We start from the raw sequence: 19,347 nt of genomic DNA on the forward strand, positions 1-19,347 counted from the left end.
CCAAGCCGTCAACTGATAGTCACTCTAACTAACTTTTCTTTTTTCTTTTTCTATTTTTTTCATTATCTCTCATTCTTTTGTTGGCAAGCATAAACATGATAAAGGGATGCTTTTATTAATAATATTCAATATCTTAGGTAAATAAATAAAAATTAATACATGGAAAAACAATTTTAACCTATTTTTATTCTTTATTTATATCAATTAATATTTTTTGAACCAAAGCAAATATCAATTAATAATAATTTAATAAAGAGCGGATCTGCATGAGTGCATGCATATAGTACCCACTCTTTGTGGTCGTGGGCTGTCCACTCTATGTGTCCACAGAGAGGAAAACAAATTCGAGAGAAACAATGTCGCGTGTATGAGCTCTCACCTTCCCGAAAAGGAAAAATTGCAGAGCGATGATAATGATGAAGCGATTCGGCGGCGAACGAAGAAGAAGAACGTACCTGCGAAGGTGAGACTTGCGAGAACGATTTAAGGATGGGCCGATCGGAAGATCGGGAGCTGGAAAGGAGGCGAAAGTCGTGCTCGATTGTGTCGTCCTGGCTGAGGTAAAGTATCGTTCGTCGAATTCGATCTGTTGAATCGCAAGTTCGCGCGCTCATGGCGCTTTTCGATTAGCTCGATCGATCGCAGCGATCGCTTTTGGCGAAGTTACATTGCATATATATTCTCGTCGCAGTTCTCCGTTCCTGTAGTTTAAATTGCTTTCTAGGCTTCTTATATGCTGTATTCTAGCTAGCTTGTTAGTTTCTCTGAGCTAGGTCTTACAACTCTGCCGGGTTTGTTTGGCAGTTTTCCTCATTGTTATGAAGCCTAACTACAATGAGGAAATGCATATATGTAGGGATTAGTTTACTTCTGGTATGTTGTACTGTGTATACATTTTGTTTCCTTAATGATGACTAACTAACATAATATTTTGTTGGATTTGCAGTACTTTTGAGCCGGATCAAGTGGATTCTCCAGACGATTTTGAAATTGGGCAGAATGAAGGCGTAGAAATGAAAGATAAAGATGCCAACAAAAAGATAATGAGGAGGCGAATTGAAGAATACAAGGTCAGTAACACTGTTCTTTATCTATCAAAAAATTATTTGTTGGGTTGACTTTGTAACCACAAGTTTAAGTTTGACTTCCAACGGAGCAGCCTATAGGTCTACTTGTTTAAGTTAGTCAGTTATGGACAACCTAAGCTGATTTACCTCGACTTAGTAATCACAAGGTTCCAAGAATTGTAGCCGGAGCGGCCTATAGGTCTTTCTAGTTTGAGTCAGTCAGTCATGGACAATGGTTAACCTCCTTTGCAGGCTACCCAATGCACACCCTTGGGTAGGGGTAGTGACTGTAGGTTTCCTCGTGACCCAAATTTTTTCTTTTTGCTATAATTATTCACTTGGATGTTACATTGTTTGATGAGTAAAATTACCTTGTAGTGTTTGAAGATAATATAACCCTGAAATGAAAGATGCTTTACTATTTGTGCCAAGTGCTGTTCTTACAAGTAATTTCTTGTTGTATCTTTGCATTCTTGTGTTCATATACATCTAGCAAGCCTCATATGAAGAAGTCATTTTAGATTACAGTCCAAAACCCATGTCGGCAAGGGAAAAAGCTGCTTGTTCTAGATATCGACTATACTCTAATTGATCACAGGTCAACAGCAGAGAACCCATATCAACTCATGAGACCTTGTGAGTTTCTTTTTGCTTAGATGTTTTTCTTGATGCCTATCTTGGTGGGGTAATTGTTTTCTTATCATATGCAGATCTGCATGAATTTCTCTCAGCTGTTTATGCAGAGTATGATATCATCATCTGGTCTGCAACCAGGTCAGAATTTCCTCCCTGGTCATTGCAATTATGATGATATATTCACCATTGACTGGTTTGATGCTAAAAAGATGATACATTACCTCTGCTTCCTAAAAGGCTAAAATGATGTATTAGGCCACATGTTCAGAAGATAAAGATCTTATGCACTGCACTGTACTGAATGTCTGAATTCAGGCTGGTGTTTCTCATAAAATGGAAGAACTGTAAACATTGATTCTCAACAATTGAGCCTAGAATGTTCGTTGGGGTTTAAAGAACTAAATCATATAATTTCATCATTTCTATTTCTTTAAGCTTTCTATCTAAAAACTTTCTGTTTCTTTTCCGGTCTCTTCTTCTTCAATTGAAGTCTTTGACGTAGCATGCATTTCAGTCTTCTTTTGTGGAAGTGATCACTGAGCATGTCTCTTTTCTGTCTGCAGCATGGATGTGATTGAGTACAAGATGGAACGATTTGGTATTCTCAACAACCCCAACTATAAAATTACGGCAATGCTTGATCATTTAGCAATGATAACAGTCCAATCAGATACTCATGGACTGATCAACTGCAAGCCACTGGGCCTAATTTGGGCCAAGTTTCCCGAGGTTCAATTTCAACTTCTTCCTATCTCTTTAATTTCTGCTTTGTCAATATGGAGTATAAGCTTTCAAAATATTAGTTAAATGCTATGTTTGCTTCCTAATTGACAGTTGAAAACTAATGTCCATCTTCAAGAAATGTTTAGTGAACTAGGGACTGTTTGGTTTAAAGGATATTTTGAGGTAATGTAACATTCATGGAAACCTCACATAACCTAAGAATGTGATTCCCATGAAAGCTACCAAAGATAAACTAAAAACAAAGTTCGAGAATCTCACCCTTCCTTAAAGGTTTTATGAAATTCAAAAATTGCCAGTGGGGCCGGGATGGTGTACTATTTTACTACTATGGAGCAACAGAAGATCCTTTTTTTCTTTAGATTTCCTTTTAGTAGCATATAGGAGAGTCTTCACAAATTGCCAATGGGGCCGGGATGGTGTACTATTATACTACTATGGAGCAACAGAAGATCCTTTTTTTCTTTAGATTTTCTTTTAGTAGCATATAGGAGAGTCTTCACAAATTGACAATGGGGCGGGTGGTGTAGTATACTATTGATTGCTTGACCAGTGTCTAAAGGGGCCCTGTTTTTGACCTGCTGCAGTTTTACGATCCAAAAAACACTATAATGTTTGATGACTTGAGGAGGAACTTTGCGATGAATCCACAAAATGGTCTGACCATAAAGCCGTTCAGGAAGGCACACTCAAGTCGAAGCACTGACCAGGAACTCATGAAGCTTACCCAATATTTGCTTGCCATTGCTGATCTCGACGACTTAAGTGCCCTCAACCACAAGGATTGGGAATCATACAAAGAGGATGATTTTAAGAGAGGTATACGTGGATCTCAACGGCACCAGTATTTTACTAGGTTGGGTATCACAATACCTTTTTGGGGAACGTACATGTCATATCTTTTTCTTGTTTGTTTACCTTTATTTTCCAACACATCCAGACAATGAAAGCAATCCAAGTTAAACAATTCACTGCCCAAGATTTTATGCTCCACTTCAAAAAGCAGTAGCAACATTCATTTCATAGAGAAGAGCAATAATAAAACTAAGCTTTCTTTGATACTTGGCATAGTGTTCAAATGGGACATTTGTTTGCCAAACACTTAATAATTCAGGCAAATTACAAGCAAATGAAATGGGTTATTGGTTGACACAGGCACGTGGATGTAATTAAGTAATAATCCAAGAAATTTGCACGTTAACCGGCTGAGAATTTAGTGCCTGTGTATGTGAAGAAGAGGAGTTGAAGAATCATGATAGCAGCTTCTTCCACCTAGCATATCCTAGGATAACAAAGAAGACAATTGTACAGCCTACGGTGATCCCAGCAACAAAGGGCCAAAATATGCCATGGATGTTGTATAGGGTGCATTGGATGTTCATACCAAACCACCCTGCTATCAAGGTTTCTACAGCTATGGCAAATGATGCAATGGTCAATGTCAATTGCAGCTGAATAAGTTCGTTACGCTGGTTGTCCAGCTGGATGTTGACATAATCTTCTGTATCATCTATGTACTCACGCACCTGAGATTCCACGAAGAAAAAAGTCCCTGAGATAAAAGTTATCATAGCCACACTTTGGTTGCTGATAATTATCAACACTGTATGTCATAAGTTAAACAAGGGTTCCCATCATCTTAAAGGAAAGAGATTTTTAATCATTTTAGCAGGAATCAAGGGCTTCCAACTTAACACTGCGAAGGAGTAAGAGCTCCAAACCAAAATTGCAATCCCCATTACAAGTTATGACTAAAAGTTCCAAACTGAGATTGAATTTAGTCTCATATGCACTTTTTTATAGGAAATCTTAATTGGAGCTTTTGCAACCCTGCAACCTTCTAAAGGTTAAAATAAGAGGGCAAAAAAGAAGGTAGAGGTCCCCACTAGACTAACACCATCTGGATCTATGTACATCTTTATTTGGTGGCAACAGATTAAAGATTTATCTCCTTTCTTAATTGGGGGAAAAAACCTCAGATGTACCAGCATCATATCCGGACCCTTCCTTATTAACCTAACAAAAAGACTAAGCATTTATCATCTGTATATACCACAATAAATGTCTGTTTAAAAGATTTTCAACCAAATTTTTAAGAATAAAAAGAACTTGAAAAGTGAAAATGACCACAAATAGTTAGCAAAACTTTTAGGGAAAGAAATACTCACAGACAATATCTTATTACGTGTGCCATCCAACTGCACGAAGTAAGCCTCCAGCAACATTTCTAGATCCTCCACGTCATGGTCATTTAAATTGCTTCTGAAACTTCCACTTCGGGTGGAACTAACCCTTCGAAGATTAGGCACAATGGGAACAATGCTATTCGAACCGGTAGTCCCCGACAGTACAGCATCAGATTGCTGATTCTGAATCCATTTTCTAGTTAAGTATAACTGGGCCATGTCTTCATTGTCATCTAAAAGGTGTTCAATTTCATCTCTCACCTGCCACCAAATGTATTTATCTCAATCAACCAAAATAAGTAATATGGCTCTCATTTCTGAGATTATCTAGTAATGATTTTGGTCCAAGCCAAAATCCTGTACATTAACAACACTTCAGTGACAGCATAAGCCCAAGCAAACCAAATTACACAGACCGTGTGATTGATACAAAATAAGAATAATGTTTGAATTGGCACAGATCACATGCTCTTCCAATACCTTGGTTAAAATATTTACTACCAGCAGTATATAGTTTACATTTTGATTTACGTTCAGAAAAATATATGATGCCATTGGCCTCTTTTACAGTTGACAATGATCAAGATAATAGCTTCATCAAATGTTGGTTTAACATAAACACAATATACATCACCACTCACACAAGTCAATATAAACACAATGTACCCATCTTCCAAAAGTTCTTCAAAGGAAGCTCTTGCTCCTAAATGATTCTTCTAGGAACATGATTATTCTTCAATGGCAAAAACATAAATGTGCTCAATAAATTTTAAATCCATTTATATATTAAAGGATGTATTTTCTTTCTTGATATCATCAAGAAGTGCATAACAAAGCTAAAATGAAGCAACAATAATAACAAAATCCAAATATTTGTACACATTGTCTAAAGGAAAAAAGTTGTTAAGAAATATTGAGGCTTAAGATCTGTTGGGTGGCAAAGAGCCACCACCCTGCAGTTAGACAGAAGCATGTTTTAAGCAAGTAGTAGAGCCTAGGATCAATTGCTTGATTAGCTTGGTTAGAATAGCCGAGTATTTATGGGCTATGAGAGACATAAGAGAGTCTAGATTCATGTTTCTTTTTTCCACATCATGTGACAATTGTGAGACATAGACTCTTCACGTTACTCTGACATTTTAGTTCACAGAATGTGTTAAATAAAGTTATAAAGAAATCTGACAACTCCACATTTACTAGCAAAAAGAAATATGGAGTAACAAAAAGCCTACCTTTTGTACACGTGCAAGTAATCGGGTAAGATTGCTTTTTAAAGTCCTCACGTGCTCAAGATTCCTCGTGCTAACACTCTTGGCCAGTTCATCCAGAACAGGGTAAGCATCTCTCTCAAGTTCCACTACGCTAGAATCCAAATATGTGCAAACAATCTCTAGAGCAATCTCCAGAACATGAAACTCAAATGGAAGCTCAGCCTGCAATCCTTCGACAGCTTCCAGCACTGGAAATTGGAAGTCATCAGGTTGTACAACACTAGCTTCAGCAGTCAGGGAATGATTGCTCAGAGGGAGTTGTTGCCTCAGTTGAGCAACAAATGGAAGAACCTCCTGACATAGAGGATCAAGCAACAAAACCTCTTCGGCTGTAACTATAGCTTTAATGAACTCCAAATTAACAACTATGGCCTTCTCCCTAGCTGCAATGAAGGGACAAAGACACTCCTTTTAGAAACTTCAGTAAACAAGGGGAAGAAGAAAACAGATTCCGACAAGGGATGGACCTATACCTAATACATAGGATCCCCTAGGTATTCATAACAAACAGCAAAGACCATGTAAACATAGTTTTGGTACAAAAGAAAAAGAACTCAAGTGAACACTGCAATGCATAGCATGTGCTTTCAGCCAATACAGAGGCAATTATGAGAAAATGCTTGAAGAACAACAGACTACTAAACTTTTAATATACTCAGTATGAGAGACATCCAACCACGTTCACCTTGCATCATAACCTAGAATCAGGTCAGTAGGTCACTATTTTCAACCCTTTCTACTGTGAATTTCATACGAACTAAGCCTAGAATGCATATTAGTACTAAAGAGCATCATATTAAACTTGTTTCACAAACAGACTTCCCTGACTGCACTCAGGAAACCGTATCTAATCAAAAATTCAAACTTATCGCAGAAACACAAGCGAGATGAAACCTCGAACTATACACACGCGCGTACAGACCATAGTAGATATATACATACACAGGGAGAAGAAGCACAAGGCGATAGAGAATACCGAGAATGTTTGAGGAGTGAGAGAAGATAGGGCCGAGGATCCTCAAGTCCCTAGCAGGAACAGATGCGCGCTTGATGATAGCGCCCTTATCGCACTCAATCAGCTCCGATTGTCCGGCCCTGTCGAACCTCATCCACAGCCTCGTCCCGCCCGCCTTCTTCTTCACCGCCTTGCTCGTCGCTGCACTAGACGCGATCAAATTCGCGGCGCCATTGTCGATCACCGGCGCCGCTCCCTTCTTCCTCCTGCGTAACGTGAACTTTCCCTTCCCCATTCCAGTCCCTCCCTCGAGAAATTCTATCCGCGTACATATACGTAATACTCATACGCTAAACCTAAGCGTATATCAGTTCATTTGAGCTATCGATCGAGGAAGCCTCTTCTCCATCGTCGTCTTCTTCTTCCATATAAGGAGCACCGCGCATGAGATCAGCAGCTCAGTTACGCCGTTGACCTTTTTTGAGTTCTAGACTCTATGCTTACCTTTAATTGCTGGTCGGTGGAATATTCCCCATTTTTTATTTTTTTTTTAGAATTCCCCATTTTCTATTATACGTCTTTTTACGTGTTATTATAAACAGTTATCAAAATTGATAATACAATTTGCTAATAATCAATTTATCTACTTAATTTGTCACAAGATCAAACATCTATTTTTTGAGTGACGAAAAAAACTATAACCACTTAGAAAGTGTACACTAGATAAATTATGTATTATAACTATAATCGGTAAAAAATTATCGGTAAATCAATTTAAATTGTCTATAAGCGAATATGTTATTCTCATTATGAGAAGTTGAATTTGTAACTTTATGATTACCAAGACAACAGTATGAACAACTTTATTATGGTTGCCTTCACAATGTCAACATCAATAACGTTTGGTTCACAAAATGTTAGATTACCTTAGAAAATGTAATGTTAGATTGTTGAAAATGTTGCCTAAGTGGGAATGTTAGATTCCTGTGTTCAGTTTAAAATTGAAGTATGTAAATAAGACAAATTAATTAAAATATCAAAAATTCAATATTAGTAATAAAATAAGGGGATGTGAGATTACTTGGGGTATATCTCACCTTCCCTTCCAATAGCTAAAACTTCATGGGAATATGATGTTACATTCCCTGAAAAAATTACATAACTTGAACCAAACATGAAAATCTTATATTTCCAAGCAAATATAACCTTACTTACAAGAGTAGTATTGGCATGATAACTAACAGATAGTTTGACTCACACAAGTATTGGCATTATACAATATTACAATACACACAAATGAAATGTATTGACTTTTGGTACACAGACCACATATCGGGGATGAATAACAGCAAGGTCAGAATGACCAAAAAAAAAAACAATTTTCTCAAAATCACCAGTCTTTCCTGGTACAAGAATCAGAGTCATAATACTACTCTTATATCAAAGTAAAACAAGAATAGGATTATAATGCCAAAAATCTACACAAGAATGAAAACCACAACTTCATAGAAGGAAGTGGCAATGAAGCAGATGGTGTGCACTTGTGCTGCATAGTAGTAGTCCACCTCCCCACGGCGCCCGGAGCTTCTTGTGCTCTTGCAAACACAAGCAATTTACTATTGGATTCATTCGAGTACTCACTTGAAGCTCTCACGTTGTTTCTTGTGCATCTGCATTTTTTGGGGGGTTTAGGGTTTAGGGATACATAATTGGCACGCAAATGCAGGAATGAATGCAGATGCACACCGGCTAACACATAGATTCAACAGAGAGCAGTGTCATAAGACGCGTATATGCATCCCCAGATACGCTGACGCAGATGCTTTCACAACATTGAAATACTCTTCCCCCAGTCCATTTCCAAAGTCTAAGAGTTGGCATGTCACTCATTTCCTCGGACCATACAGATTTAGCATTCAAAAAGTTGCACTGGCAAGTGATCCACGAGTACATGCCCAGAATTCTTGTAGTGCATACCATGACAGCAGGTCAATCTATTGGAGATCGAGTTGAATACCTTTAAGAAGCTGGAATAAGAAAAGGGTGGCATGACGGCCTCCAGAATCAACCAATTAATTAAATTGGTATATCTTGCACAATCCCACCGCTAAAAGTGATGGCATGAGAAGAGGGGAACCAAATCTACAAGAAACTTTAGAATCTCGGCGTCATCTGTTCTTCTAAGGAACAGCATCACGAATGACAGAAGCAGGTGTTTTGCCCTTAATATCTGAATAGCCTGCAAAATTAACGTTCAACACAACTAATTCAATACTAGAACATTTAAGCTTTAGAGCATAAATTGAATAAAGTTCTGTTCAAAATTATACGTGCAACAATGAATAAGAGACAATATGTAAAAGTTCCAGGTATAAAGTCCATTAACAAAACTACAAAAGGTTCAAACGCAACTTTAGCCACTAAAAGAGAAATTCAACAGAGCCTTAATAAATGAAATTTTGAAGTCCAAAGTATGAAACCTATCAATAAAAGGTTCAAATTCAACTTCAGTCTAAGATAGATGTAATCCAATTATAACTATCGACTCAATTGAACTAATCCTTCACACCAATCAAAATAAGGTCAGCTACATTTTTGTCCTCACTAATGATGTTATCTGCATGCTATCTTTTTTCTTTTTCTTGTCTTCACATTTTGTTTTAATGAGGTGGGCCCATGGGAAGCGATGTTGGGGAAAATATATTCGGGTGTAGAGAAAATACAGAAAAAACAAGAATCAAGAACTTTAGGCGTGTATACAATACACTTTCCTACAAGTTTTGAATCACACTGTATGAGCAACCTGGGTCTCAAATAAAGCTTGTGAGATACATGAAGTTGGCAAATTAATCGGGTTACAACGAGATAATTCAACAAAGGTAGAAAAAGTTAGGAAGAAGTCTCAAAAGTTTCTTGAACTTATACTGCATATACAACCACCCTCAGACATGGAGATTACGGAAAGTTTAAAAACTTCCGTTATCACTACTCTCATAAATAAGAAAAAAGGGAAAATTGTAATTTATGCCCCTCCATAATATGCCAATTATCAATGTGACTCCTGAATTATTAGAGGTATAAATGTTGCCCCTCAATTTTCAAAACGGTACATGTATTGCCCCTCCCGTCAAGGACTTAGAGTTTAAAACGGTGTCGTTTTAAAACGGATCTGGGGCAATATATGTACCATTTTGAAAATTAAAGGGCAATATTTACACCACTAATAATTCAGGAGTCACATTGATAATTGGCATATTATGGAGGGGCATAAATTACAATTTTCCCTAAGAGAAAATTCCGTTACCACTACAACAAATATTTAAATTATTCACAGATTAAATATTTGTAAAATTGATCAAGAATTTATTATATTAGCAAATATAATAAAACTAGTAGTCTAATACAACAGACAAGTATACAAACCTCTACTAGTTTATAAGTAGATTTGTCCAGCAGACCTGCATGCATGAAAGTCTTTGATGCACAATTAGCATACCAGCCCGGCAGGTAAGGGGTGTGTTGCATACTAGTCTGGCAGACCTTCATGAAAGGATCTGCTGGATCAATCTTTGATGGTATACTGGTCCCTGGCCAAAGTTTTCTTCTGATCCCAAATACTTCCGGAAATATCTGTCTGTTTGGAAATATCTATTGATATCCCAAGGTTTGCCGTTTGGGAATATCTACTGATCACCAAACCCAAAGTCTATTGTTTGGGACAGATGTGGATTCACCAAATTTACCGTAAACATGCCTGGGAAAGTCAAATATCAAAACTCAATTAATCTCAGAAAATTTTATCTTCTGAAGCATGAATCAAAACAAAGAAGATTAATTCTTCTCAATAAACAACAAAATAACCGCAATTCTTGATCAAGAAAATAACAAAGATTTCTACCAACTTAAAACAATATTTTAACTCCACAACACCAAAATATTATTTAAGTTCCGCATGTCTGAAACTTTGAGTATTCATTACTATATAAATCTCCAACTAGTCAGGTTGATTGTAGGTTTATATTATGAAAGGCACTTGCCATCCGAGGAAACTAATTCTCTCCTTTCCTATTTCTAGTAGTTCTTCGGTAGCACATTAGGAATGTCAACAAAATTGGTAACAGTCATTGTGTGTTTGGAGGTATCTGAAATTGGTAACAGTCAACAAAATTGCACATTATGAAAGTATCTGAAATCGGTAGCAGTGGAATGATGGGCATATCCACAACTTCAGATACACAATTAAATTTGCATGTTATGGTGTGTTTGGAAGAAATACAAAACCTTCCCATGGGCAAAGAGTTGTGGTCAACAACACCAGAATCATAAATGTGCAGTTGAGGAAAGACAAGGAAAAGGATTCCATATATAGCGGGTAATTGAAGGAAAAACAAATAAGAGAAACTCTATCCTTCACAAGGTCAACACTAAAAAAAGTTTACCAAAACCACCATGGAAAGAGAAATTACACAATGTTTGGACAGACTTTACACAAGTACAGGAAAGTAACGGTCAACAACCACGAGTATAACTAATTAGCTACCCTCGTCTGGTAACATAATGGTCCATTACATGCATATATACCCTTGTCCAGTGAGTGCAACTGTACAAGGAATTATTCAAGGAGTTTCCTTGCATGCATGTATCTGAAAAATAAATGACGTTCATCAAATCACCTTGTTGTATTTGCTCTTGAACAACTTCATGCGTATCATTTCCAGCCTGCATAAATGATCAGTCTATTCAAGGCCACCCACCTGAATGCCCAAAAAAGACACATTGAACAAATAGTCTCAAAAGCATGCTGCAAAAAAATAATTAACACAATTATTCAATTAGTCAGGCAATGAGCAGTGGAAAAGTTTAAGTTACCTACCTTTGTACATTTAGTTATGCAGTAATTCAGGAACTGAAAAGTGCAAGCACCTATTATCCCAGCGCAGTCTTATCTCCATGCCAATACGGAGTCCCTTTTCTCTAACGATCTTCCCCCACTTACCAATAAGGTTATAGTAGCTACCACGCCATCTCAACTTCATCAAGTAGAGGTCACCAGTGTCTTCATCTTGACCATTAACATCCATTTGACGTTCATTTCTCAGCTGCTCCCTGGCTTGTGGTGTCCAGTAAAAGAGAATATGATCTTCAACTGCTTTGCCTGGCAGAGTAAGGAATGGATGGCTGGTATCCACATCAGATAAGGTCAGTGCCTTCTTAATTGGCCAATTATCTTGCACTGAACTTGTTGCAACATAGTGCTCTTGGCGAACTGAAAAGTACAAGCAGTCATTTACCCAACATATTCTGATCTCTTCCCCAACACCAAGCCCTTTCTGTCGAATGATTGTCCCCCATTTCCCAATAAGGTTATAGAAATTTCCCCTCAATTTTATTTTCATTTGATAATCTTCTCCACTATCATAATCCCGGGCATTCACATTCACATGGTCTTCGTTTCTTAACTGCTCTTGCAGCTGTGGTGTCCAATGCACAAGAATATGATCCTCAACCATTCGGCGTGGCAAAGGAAGAAATGGATGATTTGTGTCCACATCAGACACAGTCAACACCTTCCTAATAGGCCACTGGTCATGCACAGCTTGTGCTGCAACCATTCGGACAGGTGTAACCACTGCAGGAATCAGCTGCTGTGGGGCAGAGAAGTGCAAGTACCCATTGTCCCAGCGAATTCTAATCTCTTGTCCAACATCGAGTCCTTTGCTTCGGACAACTCTACCCCATTTTCCAATAAGGTTGTAATAACTCCCTCGCCACTTCAGCTTCATGCCATACATCTCACCTGTGTCATCATCTTGAGCATTAAAATCTATATGCCCTTGGGCTCTCAAGATCTCCTGTTGCTGGGGTGTCATGTGGACAACAATATGATTTTCAACTTGTTGCCGAGACAATGTAAGGAATGGATGTGTGATATCCACATCAGACAACGTTAGTGACTTCTTGATAGGCCACGCCTCATCAACTTGAGGACCTTGAGGTACAGCACTGTAATATACAGTTCTCCTCATCCCTTAACAACAAAAGAATACATGACAAGAATAAGAACGTGCCGTGCAATCAGGAAATGCTTACCAAATACATAAAAAGCTTATACACAAAACTGTAAAGATGCAGAGGGTTGTAAGTAATGCATCCACTATTAAACAAGGCTAACCATTCAGCATAAAAGAAGTACAACAACATATATATACTAAAAATAGCATTCCATTATAAAATCCAAACGTTATAGAAGTAATGAATGCCTCATTCCTAGTTTATAAATCTGAAACTCCAACAATAAGTTTTAAGGGGTTGAAGTCCCAACTGCAGGTTAACAAAGCCTGGACCCTGAACCACTTGGGCCAAGGGTCATTTCCATGTTCAACCCATGAACAAGCAACACTTTCAGGCACATCCATAATCAGCTTAAACCCCTAACAACAAATTCTTTTCACTTTCCTGTGACCTTCAGCTAAGGTCTTCTCCAAACTATTTCTTCATACAATCAGTTAACTGAAAACTCACTACTCCAAAATCAAAACATGAAATTTATGCAAACCCTAGAAAGTTAACTAGAATCAATAAGTAGTACAAGAAAAACAGCATATGGATTTCTCATGTAACATTTCAGTATCTTCATCAGATAATGCTAACACTAACATCAATTTCAAACAAACTTACTCCTAAAAATTCCCTCCAAGGAATGCTGAATTACACAGCATAGAAAAAACATTAAGAATAAAACAGAGGAGCAAAATCTTACCTAAAACTGGTTGGCAACTATTAAGAACAGAAAGAAGTGTGGGTCTTGGTCAACTTATGAAACAGGGAATTGCGAAATTTTAAGGTAAATGATCAGGTTCTTATAAAACAGAAGAAATTAAAAAAAGGTAAAAAAAGGGAAATAGAGAAAGTATGTAAAGAGATCACAAGGGTTTGAAGGGCCAACGAGAAGATGAAGGATGAATATCACATTTTGTGAGAAGGAAGAGAAGGAGAAGAATGTGAAGGGAGGTGGTTGTGGGTCTGGGCAGAAGAAGATGGTGGTGCTGTACAGTGATGGATGCGACGATTTTCATGTTTTTGGTTTGACGGTGATGATACGGGCTTCGAGGTTTGTGTGAAGAAAATTGGGTGAATGAGTTTTTTTTTTTTTCTTTTTCACAATCAATTTAATACATATTTGTCGAATTTTTTGCATTTTTAGTCCCACGACTATTGTGGTACTTGCAGAATTGGTCCACGATTTTTAAACTTTGCAATTTTGGTCCACGACTATTGTTTTTGTTGCAAATATAGTCCTTTTCCAGTCAACATCTCGCCGGAAAATAAATTCGGCGGATTTTCCGGCAAGTTTTCGCCGGAAAAAAAATATGATATATTTTTCGTCATTTTTTCGCTGGAAAAAAAATTATCCTTTCAAGTAGTATTAAAATGGACATTTACATTGTTGAAAAAAATTCATCTTTCTAGCGGGAAAACATCGATTATGTATACATATATTCTTATTTTGGTAAATTAATTAAATTAAAACTCGATTTAAAACAAAATAAAGTTTAAAACTAATTCATTTTTTTACTTAGTAAAATTATGTACAAATTCAAATTTGTTTGGTACTTTTTTTTTAAATTTAATCTTAATAATATTATTTTTGTTGATCATGAATTTGTACTAATAATTTTGAATCATGAATTTGTACTAATAATTTTGAATTTGTACTTAATTGGCTAAAAAGTAAAAATAATTAAAGTTTTAACTTTAATTAATTTAATTAGTTTTAATTTTTTTTAGTTAAAATAGTCAATCACATATACATTTCAAATAGCTTAATTTGCTCCAAAGTCCAAATATATAGCTCACTGCCATAATGCTTCAAATTTCAAATAGCTCACTGCCAGTAGTGTTCACTGCCATTATGCATTTCTATTTATTCAATTGATTTTGACTTCAAAATTCTTATAATTATTTTAACTTAATTATAAATTAGTTAGTTTTAACTTTAATTAGTTTACCAAAATAAGAATATATGTTTTTCCGGCATAATCGATGTTTCCCTGCTTGAAAGATTATTTTTTTCAACAATGTAAATGTCCATTTTAATACTACTTGAAATGAAAAAAAAAATTCCAGCGAAAAATTGACGAAAACTATGCCGGATTTTTTTTCCCGGCGAAAATTTGCCGGAAATTCCGTCGGATTTATTTTCCGGCGAGATGTTGACTGGAAAAGGACCATTTTTACAACAAAAACAATAGTCGTGGACCAAAATTGTAAAGTTTGAAAGTCGTGGACCAATTCTGCAAGTACCACAATAGTCGTGGGACTAAAAATGCAAAAAAATCCATATTTGTCACAATATCACAAGGGCAAAATTTTGTATGAGATGATCCGTGAGACGGTTCGAATCAAGATAAAATGTATGAGGTAATACTTTATTTATGTTTTAGTATTGTATTTACTAGTATAGGTATTACATCTCATCTTGATCGGATTCATCTCGTAGATAAAGATATGTAAAACGGTCTCACACAAGTGTGATTGTATCACTACCTAATAATTATTGAAATGATGATCAAATCAGTCATTGAATTACACTTGAAAAATATAATTATGCTATTGAATGAAAAAGACAACTCATACCAGGCGTGGCCAAGTTAATATTTCTTCTTAGGGGCCCTGAAAGGGGTGATTGATTGGGTGGAAGCCTCTCAGTTGGGCCCGTTATGTAAATATTCCTAGTGCGATTTACCTCTCCTGTGTGGTTTGCATGTTCCTACCGAAATAAATAGTTGGTTGGAAAGCATTTTTAAACATAAATATTAATTTGATTCAAAATAACATCAATATTAATCAGGTAGTTTGATTACAAAACACATAAATCAAAGTACAATATCTAATGCCAAGACCTTATGGTCTAGTGGCACCGGGTTGCAGTTCCCTATAGAGGGATGGGTTTAATTAAGCCTCAGTGAATACGATATTGACTCTTTGTGCTTCAGTAGTATTCATTTATGATGTCTCATATTTTGATATATTTTACAGGTTACCAACTGATTTATAGGCTTCAATACTTCAAAATAACATGTTTATATGTTTAATTGCAACTTTTAAAAATTTAAGGGTCTAATTGATATTTTTAGTAAAGTTCAAGGACTTGTTTGAGCATTTTCTATATTTTTAATTTTGTAACAACCTAACTTGGAATCAAGATATTTATATTTTGAAGGAAAGAGATATTTATATTTTGGAAGCAAGTAAGTGTAAGTAAATATAAAATCTTCAATAAGGCAATACATAACAAGAACATAACTCAAACTCATATATTTGGAAATAAATAAGATATAAGGATCTATTTGGTTCATGAAAAATATTTGACGGAAAATATAATTGAAATTTTATGAAAAAACAAGCACCGGAAATATTGATTATATTGTTTGGTCGATGAAAAATAAATTACTAAAAAAATATAATAAAAAGTAAGAATGAATCACAAGGACAAAATAGTCATGTCAGCTCACTTTTTGTTCATAAGTTTTATGGAAAACAAAATACCACCATCTCCTCTTATAAAAAATTTGTCCTCATAACTAATGAAAACTTTTTCCACACACAAAAAAAAAAGTTCATGATCTTTTTTGAATACTATTAACTCTATTACAATGCAGTATCTGTTCATAACTACTTTCTCAACCTATTGAAACACAAGAGTCAGTATTGCCTCCACACACAAAAAAAAAAAAAAATCATGATCTAAACAAAGAAATATATCAATTTTTTTTTTAACAAATTAAAGAAAACTTTCATCCAACAAAACACCCCTAAGAGAAAGCCACTTATGTTACATCAAGTAAGCCATAAGCAAGAGTAAAATCAAAATTCATTTAGCAATTTAGTAGTCTAAAAATTTGAATATCAACACTTAATATTAGCATTTATATATTTGGAAGTAAGCCATAAGTAAAGTAAAATCAAAATTCATTTAGCAAGAGTATATTACATTTATAGTATACACAACTATGTGGACTATGGTACACCGAGTAATTTGCGGGGTCAAAAGGAGGTCATCTCTCCCCAACTACGCTATTAGACAAACATTTTTCAAGTAAGCCATAAGCAAGAGTAAAATCAAAATTCATTTAGCAATTTGGTAGTCTAAAAATTTGAATATCAACACTTAATATTAGCATTTATATATTTGGAAGTAAGCCATAAGCAAAGTAAAATCAAAATTCATTTAGCAAGAGTATATTACATTTATAGTACACACAGATATGTGGACCATGGTACACCGAGTAATTTGCGGGGTCAAAAGGGGGTCATCTCTCCCCAACTACGCTATTAGACAAACATTTTTCATTGAATCATCCAAAACAGCCAGTTTACCAAGTTTCATTCCGATTATCAACCCAACATATTTTTTTTTATCCATATTCCTTTTTAATTTTGGTTCAAATTTAGAAATTGCTTATATTTCCATTGATTTGGTGACCAGGGAAGATAAGCAATGGAAGAACGATATTAATATTGATTCGAAAGAAGGTACTTGCATTGCTCAAATCATGACATTTTAGAAATTTTTAAAAAGATGAATGTTTTTAATTTATTGCAGGCAAATATCTAGGAGGTAACTAGAAAGCTTTGGACTTACAGAATCATGAGTCATCAATGGTGTTATTTTGGCACCACCAACATTTTTGACTATGTAGACATTGAGATCTGTATCCAATATCACTGCAATCAGGCTGTGAGTTGTGGGTTGCGATTGATGATACTCTGAGTCTCCATAGATTTTTGAATAAGATTGAAAATGACGTTTACTGTGAATATAATGACAAAGATAAAAACCAAATAGAAAAATAATGAATCATTGAATCCTTTAATGACAAGTGACATTTTTGAAGGAAAAATATGAAAGAAAGCATTGTGCATGATGCCAATGAAGATTCCATTGTCATCTTAAAAAAAAATAAAAAAATCAATGAAACTAGAAAGTAAAACCTTTTCAAATATTTCATGTCATGTTTGATCCGTTTCTTGAATTTCTTGAACCACCAGCTTAAAATATTCATCGACATAACCAACTTGCCCCTGTCCACTATGCAAAATAGTTGCATGAAATTGAAAAGATTCTCTCCCCTTTTCATCGCTAACCTATTGATTTTATTGAGGGAACTATAGTAAGCTCCTCAATGGAAATGTTGATTTTTTGAGAGAGTGGAGTGACATCAACATGCCGCCATGTTCGGACCATTGCAAGGAGAGCACAATGATGAACTTAGTCAAGCTGTTGCTTACTTTCAACTGAATTTGTTTACTCGGAGTACCTGAACTTGGTACTTAAAATGCTTGAACTTCATACTTGAAATGCTTGAATTTGAGTGCTTGAACTTCAAATACTTAAAGTATCATCTTTAATACTTGAAATCTCGAATTCAAAAACATTTGTATTCTTTACTTTAGTCAAATTATCTAAAACATTTTAATATATTTGACTAAGTTATTTAATATAAAATAAATTCTAAATTAAGGGCGAAACATATATATAATATTTAGACGATTTAAATTAATTCTTTGCTCAAACGTAAATGGAGTAAAATAAGAACTATAAAGATGATAACGATGTCCATATTTGACGAAAACTTTTATTCTTTAAAGATGGCATTGATGTCATATTTGCAGAAACTTTAAATGAAACTCTACCAAACGTAAATGGAGTATTCAAAAAAAAAACGTAAATGGAGTAAAATAATAACTCTAAAGATGGTAATCGTGTCCATATTTAGTGAAAACTTGTCTTTAAAGATGGTAACGGTGCCATATTTGGCGAAAACTTGTATTCTTTATAAATGGTAACAGTGCCATATTTGGCGGAAATTTTAATTACTTAAAGATGATAACGGTGCCATATTTGACGAAAACTTTAATTCTTTAAAGATGATAACGGTGCCATATTTTGCGAAAATTTTAAATGAAGTGAGATAAAAGAAGTGTGGCAACGGTGTCCATAGACACAAACGAGGTTGAAGGGTGGCATAAATTAGACCACAGTGGGAGTTGAACCCACGACCTTCTGATCCAAAGTCAAACGCACTAATCCACTGCGCTATACGGTCCTTGTTTCGTTTAAACTTTGTAATAAATCTTGTTGAATCTATTAGAAAACGAACACCGGCCTTTTGATATTTAAACCGCAAGAGCTGTCCAAAAAACCATATTTATTTCGGTTAATGTGTTTGAAAACCGAATTATATCATTTGATTTTAAATTTTAAAAAATTTTATCATCAATTAAAATTTTCATTAATCTTAATTTGGGTTTAGCGTTATTAGTTTAAAATTTAAATATTAATTAACTAATTCAGATTCTTTCTTTCAAACACTTATTTTTCACTTCGAGTTTCACCAAACTAAAAACTTTGTAAATATGGCTCTGAAAGGAGTGTCAAGTGAGTGAAGCATGATTCTCATACCAAAATGTCACGAGTTTGATTTTTT

At 35.4% G+C, this 19,347-nt stretch overlaps 3 protein-coding genes and 1 non-coding gene across 7 annotated transcripts; 1 reads left to right on the forward strand and 3 right to left on the reverse strand.

Moving 5' to 3' along the window:
• Window positions 1-341: 341 nt before the first annotated feature.
• LOC116032596 (ubiquitin-like domain-containing CTD phosphatase) lies at window positions 342-3,505 on the forward strand. 2 transcript variants are annotated; one of them, XM_031275242.1, is made up of 6 exons: window positions 342-560; window positions 947-1,070; window positions 1,589-1,703; window positions 1,778-1,841; window positions 2,267-2,432; window positions 3,032-3,505. In XM_031275242.1, exons 1-6 carry the CDS (start codon window positions 490-492, stop codon window positions 3,389-3,391), a joined length of 900 nt encoding a protein of 299 aa, XP_031131102.1. In that variant the 5' UTR covers window positions 342-489; the 3' UTR covers window positions 3,392-3,505. The 2 variants fall into 2 exon arrangements, with proteins under 2 accessions (XP_031131102.1, XP_031131103.1); XM_031275243.1 differs by having other exon boundaries at window positions 1,799-1,841.
• LOC116032595 (magnesium transporter MRS2-4-like) lies at window positions 3,470-7,343 on the reverse strand. The gene is made up of 4 exons (XM_031275240.1): window positions 6,878-7,343; window positions 5,863-6,284; window positions 4,613-4,891; window positions 3,470-3,970 (listed from the first exon to the last, which is right to left on the reverse strand). The coding sequence occupies exons 1-4, from the start codon at window positions 7,149-7,151 to the stop codon at window positions 3,695-3,697; spliced, it is 1,251 nt and encodes a 416-aa protein (XP_031131100.1). The 5' UTR covers window positions 7,152-7,343; the 3' UTR covers window positions 3,470-3,694.
• A 676-nt stretch (window positions 7,344-8,019) lies between these two features.
• Window positions 8,020-14,003, reverse strand: LOC116032685. 3 transcript variants are annotated; one of them, XM_031275375.1, is made up of 5 exons: window positions 13,617-14,003; window positions 11,730-12,884; window positions 11,530-11,610; window positions 10,280-10,610; window positions 8,020-9,095 (listed from the first exon to the last, which is right to left on the reverse strand). In XM_031275375.1, exon 2 carries the CDS (start codon window positions 12,880-12,882, stop codon window positions 11,740-11,742), a length of 1,143 nt encoding a protein of 380 aa, XP_031131235.1. In that variant the 5' UTR covers window positions 12,883-12,884; window positions 13,617-14,003; the 3' UTR covers window positions 8,020-9,095; window positions 10,280-10,610; window positions 11,530-11,610; window positions 11,730-11,739. The 3 variants fall into 3 exon arrangements, with proteins under 3 accessions (XP_031131235.1, XP_031131234.1, XP_031131236.1); XM_031275374.1 differs by having other exon boundaries at window positions 11,530-11,618; XM_031275376.1 differs by having other exon boundaries at window positions 11,530-11,657.
• A 4,889-nt stretch (window positions 14,004-18,892) lies between these two features.
• TRNAQ-UUG lies at window positions 18,893-18,966 on the reverse strand. Its single transcript has one exon. It is a non-coding gene; the product is annotated as a tRNA-Gln (tRNA).
• Between the last annotated feature and the right edge of the window lie 381 nt (window positions 18,967-19,347).

The sequence above is a fragment of the Ipomoea triloba genome, chromosome 10 (assembly GCF_003576645.1).
Source record: "Ipomoea triloba cultivar NCNSP0323 chromosome 10, ASM357664v1".
Lineage (NCBI taxonomy): Eukaryota > Viridiplantae > Streptophyta > Magnoliopsida > Solanales > Convolvulaceae > Ipomoea > Ipomoea triloba.

Bases quoted from the DNA above. Each gene is read 5' to 3' on its own strand.
- LOC116032596 (XM_031275242.1), top strand. From the start codon at position 490: ATGGGCCGATCGGAAGATCGGGAGCTGGAAAGGAGGCGAAAGTCGTGC. The intron at 561-946 runs GTAAAGTATCGT...TTGGATTTGCAG, and splicing joins ATTGTGTCGTCCTGGCTGAG to TACTTTTGAGCCGGATCAAG. The intron at 1,704-1,777 runs GTGAGTTTCTTT...TATCATATGCAG, and splicing joins ATATCAACTCATGAGACCTT to ATCTGCATGAATTTCTCTCA.
- LOC116032595 (XM_031275240.1), bottom strand. From the start codon at position 7,151: ATGGGGAAGGGAAAGTTCACGTTACGCAGGAGGAAGAAGGGAGCGGCG. The intron at 4,892-5,862 runs GTAGGCTTTTTG...ATTTGGTGGCAG, and splicing joins TACTTGCACGTGTACAAAAG to GTGAGAGATGAAATTGAACA. The intron at 3,971-4,612 runs GTGAGTATTTCT...GTGGAATCTCAG, and splicing joins CACGTAATAAGATATTGTCT to GTGCGTGAGTACATAGATGA.
- LOC116032685 (XM_031275375.1), bottom strand. From the start codon at position 12,882: ATGAGGAGAACTGTATATTACAGTGCTGTACCTCAAGGTCCTCAAGTT.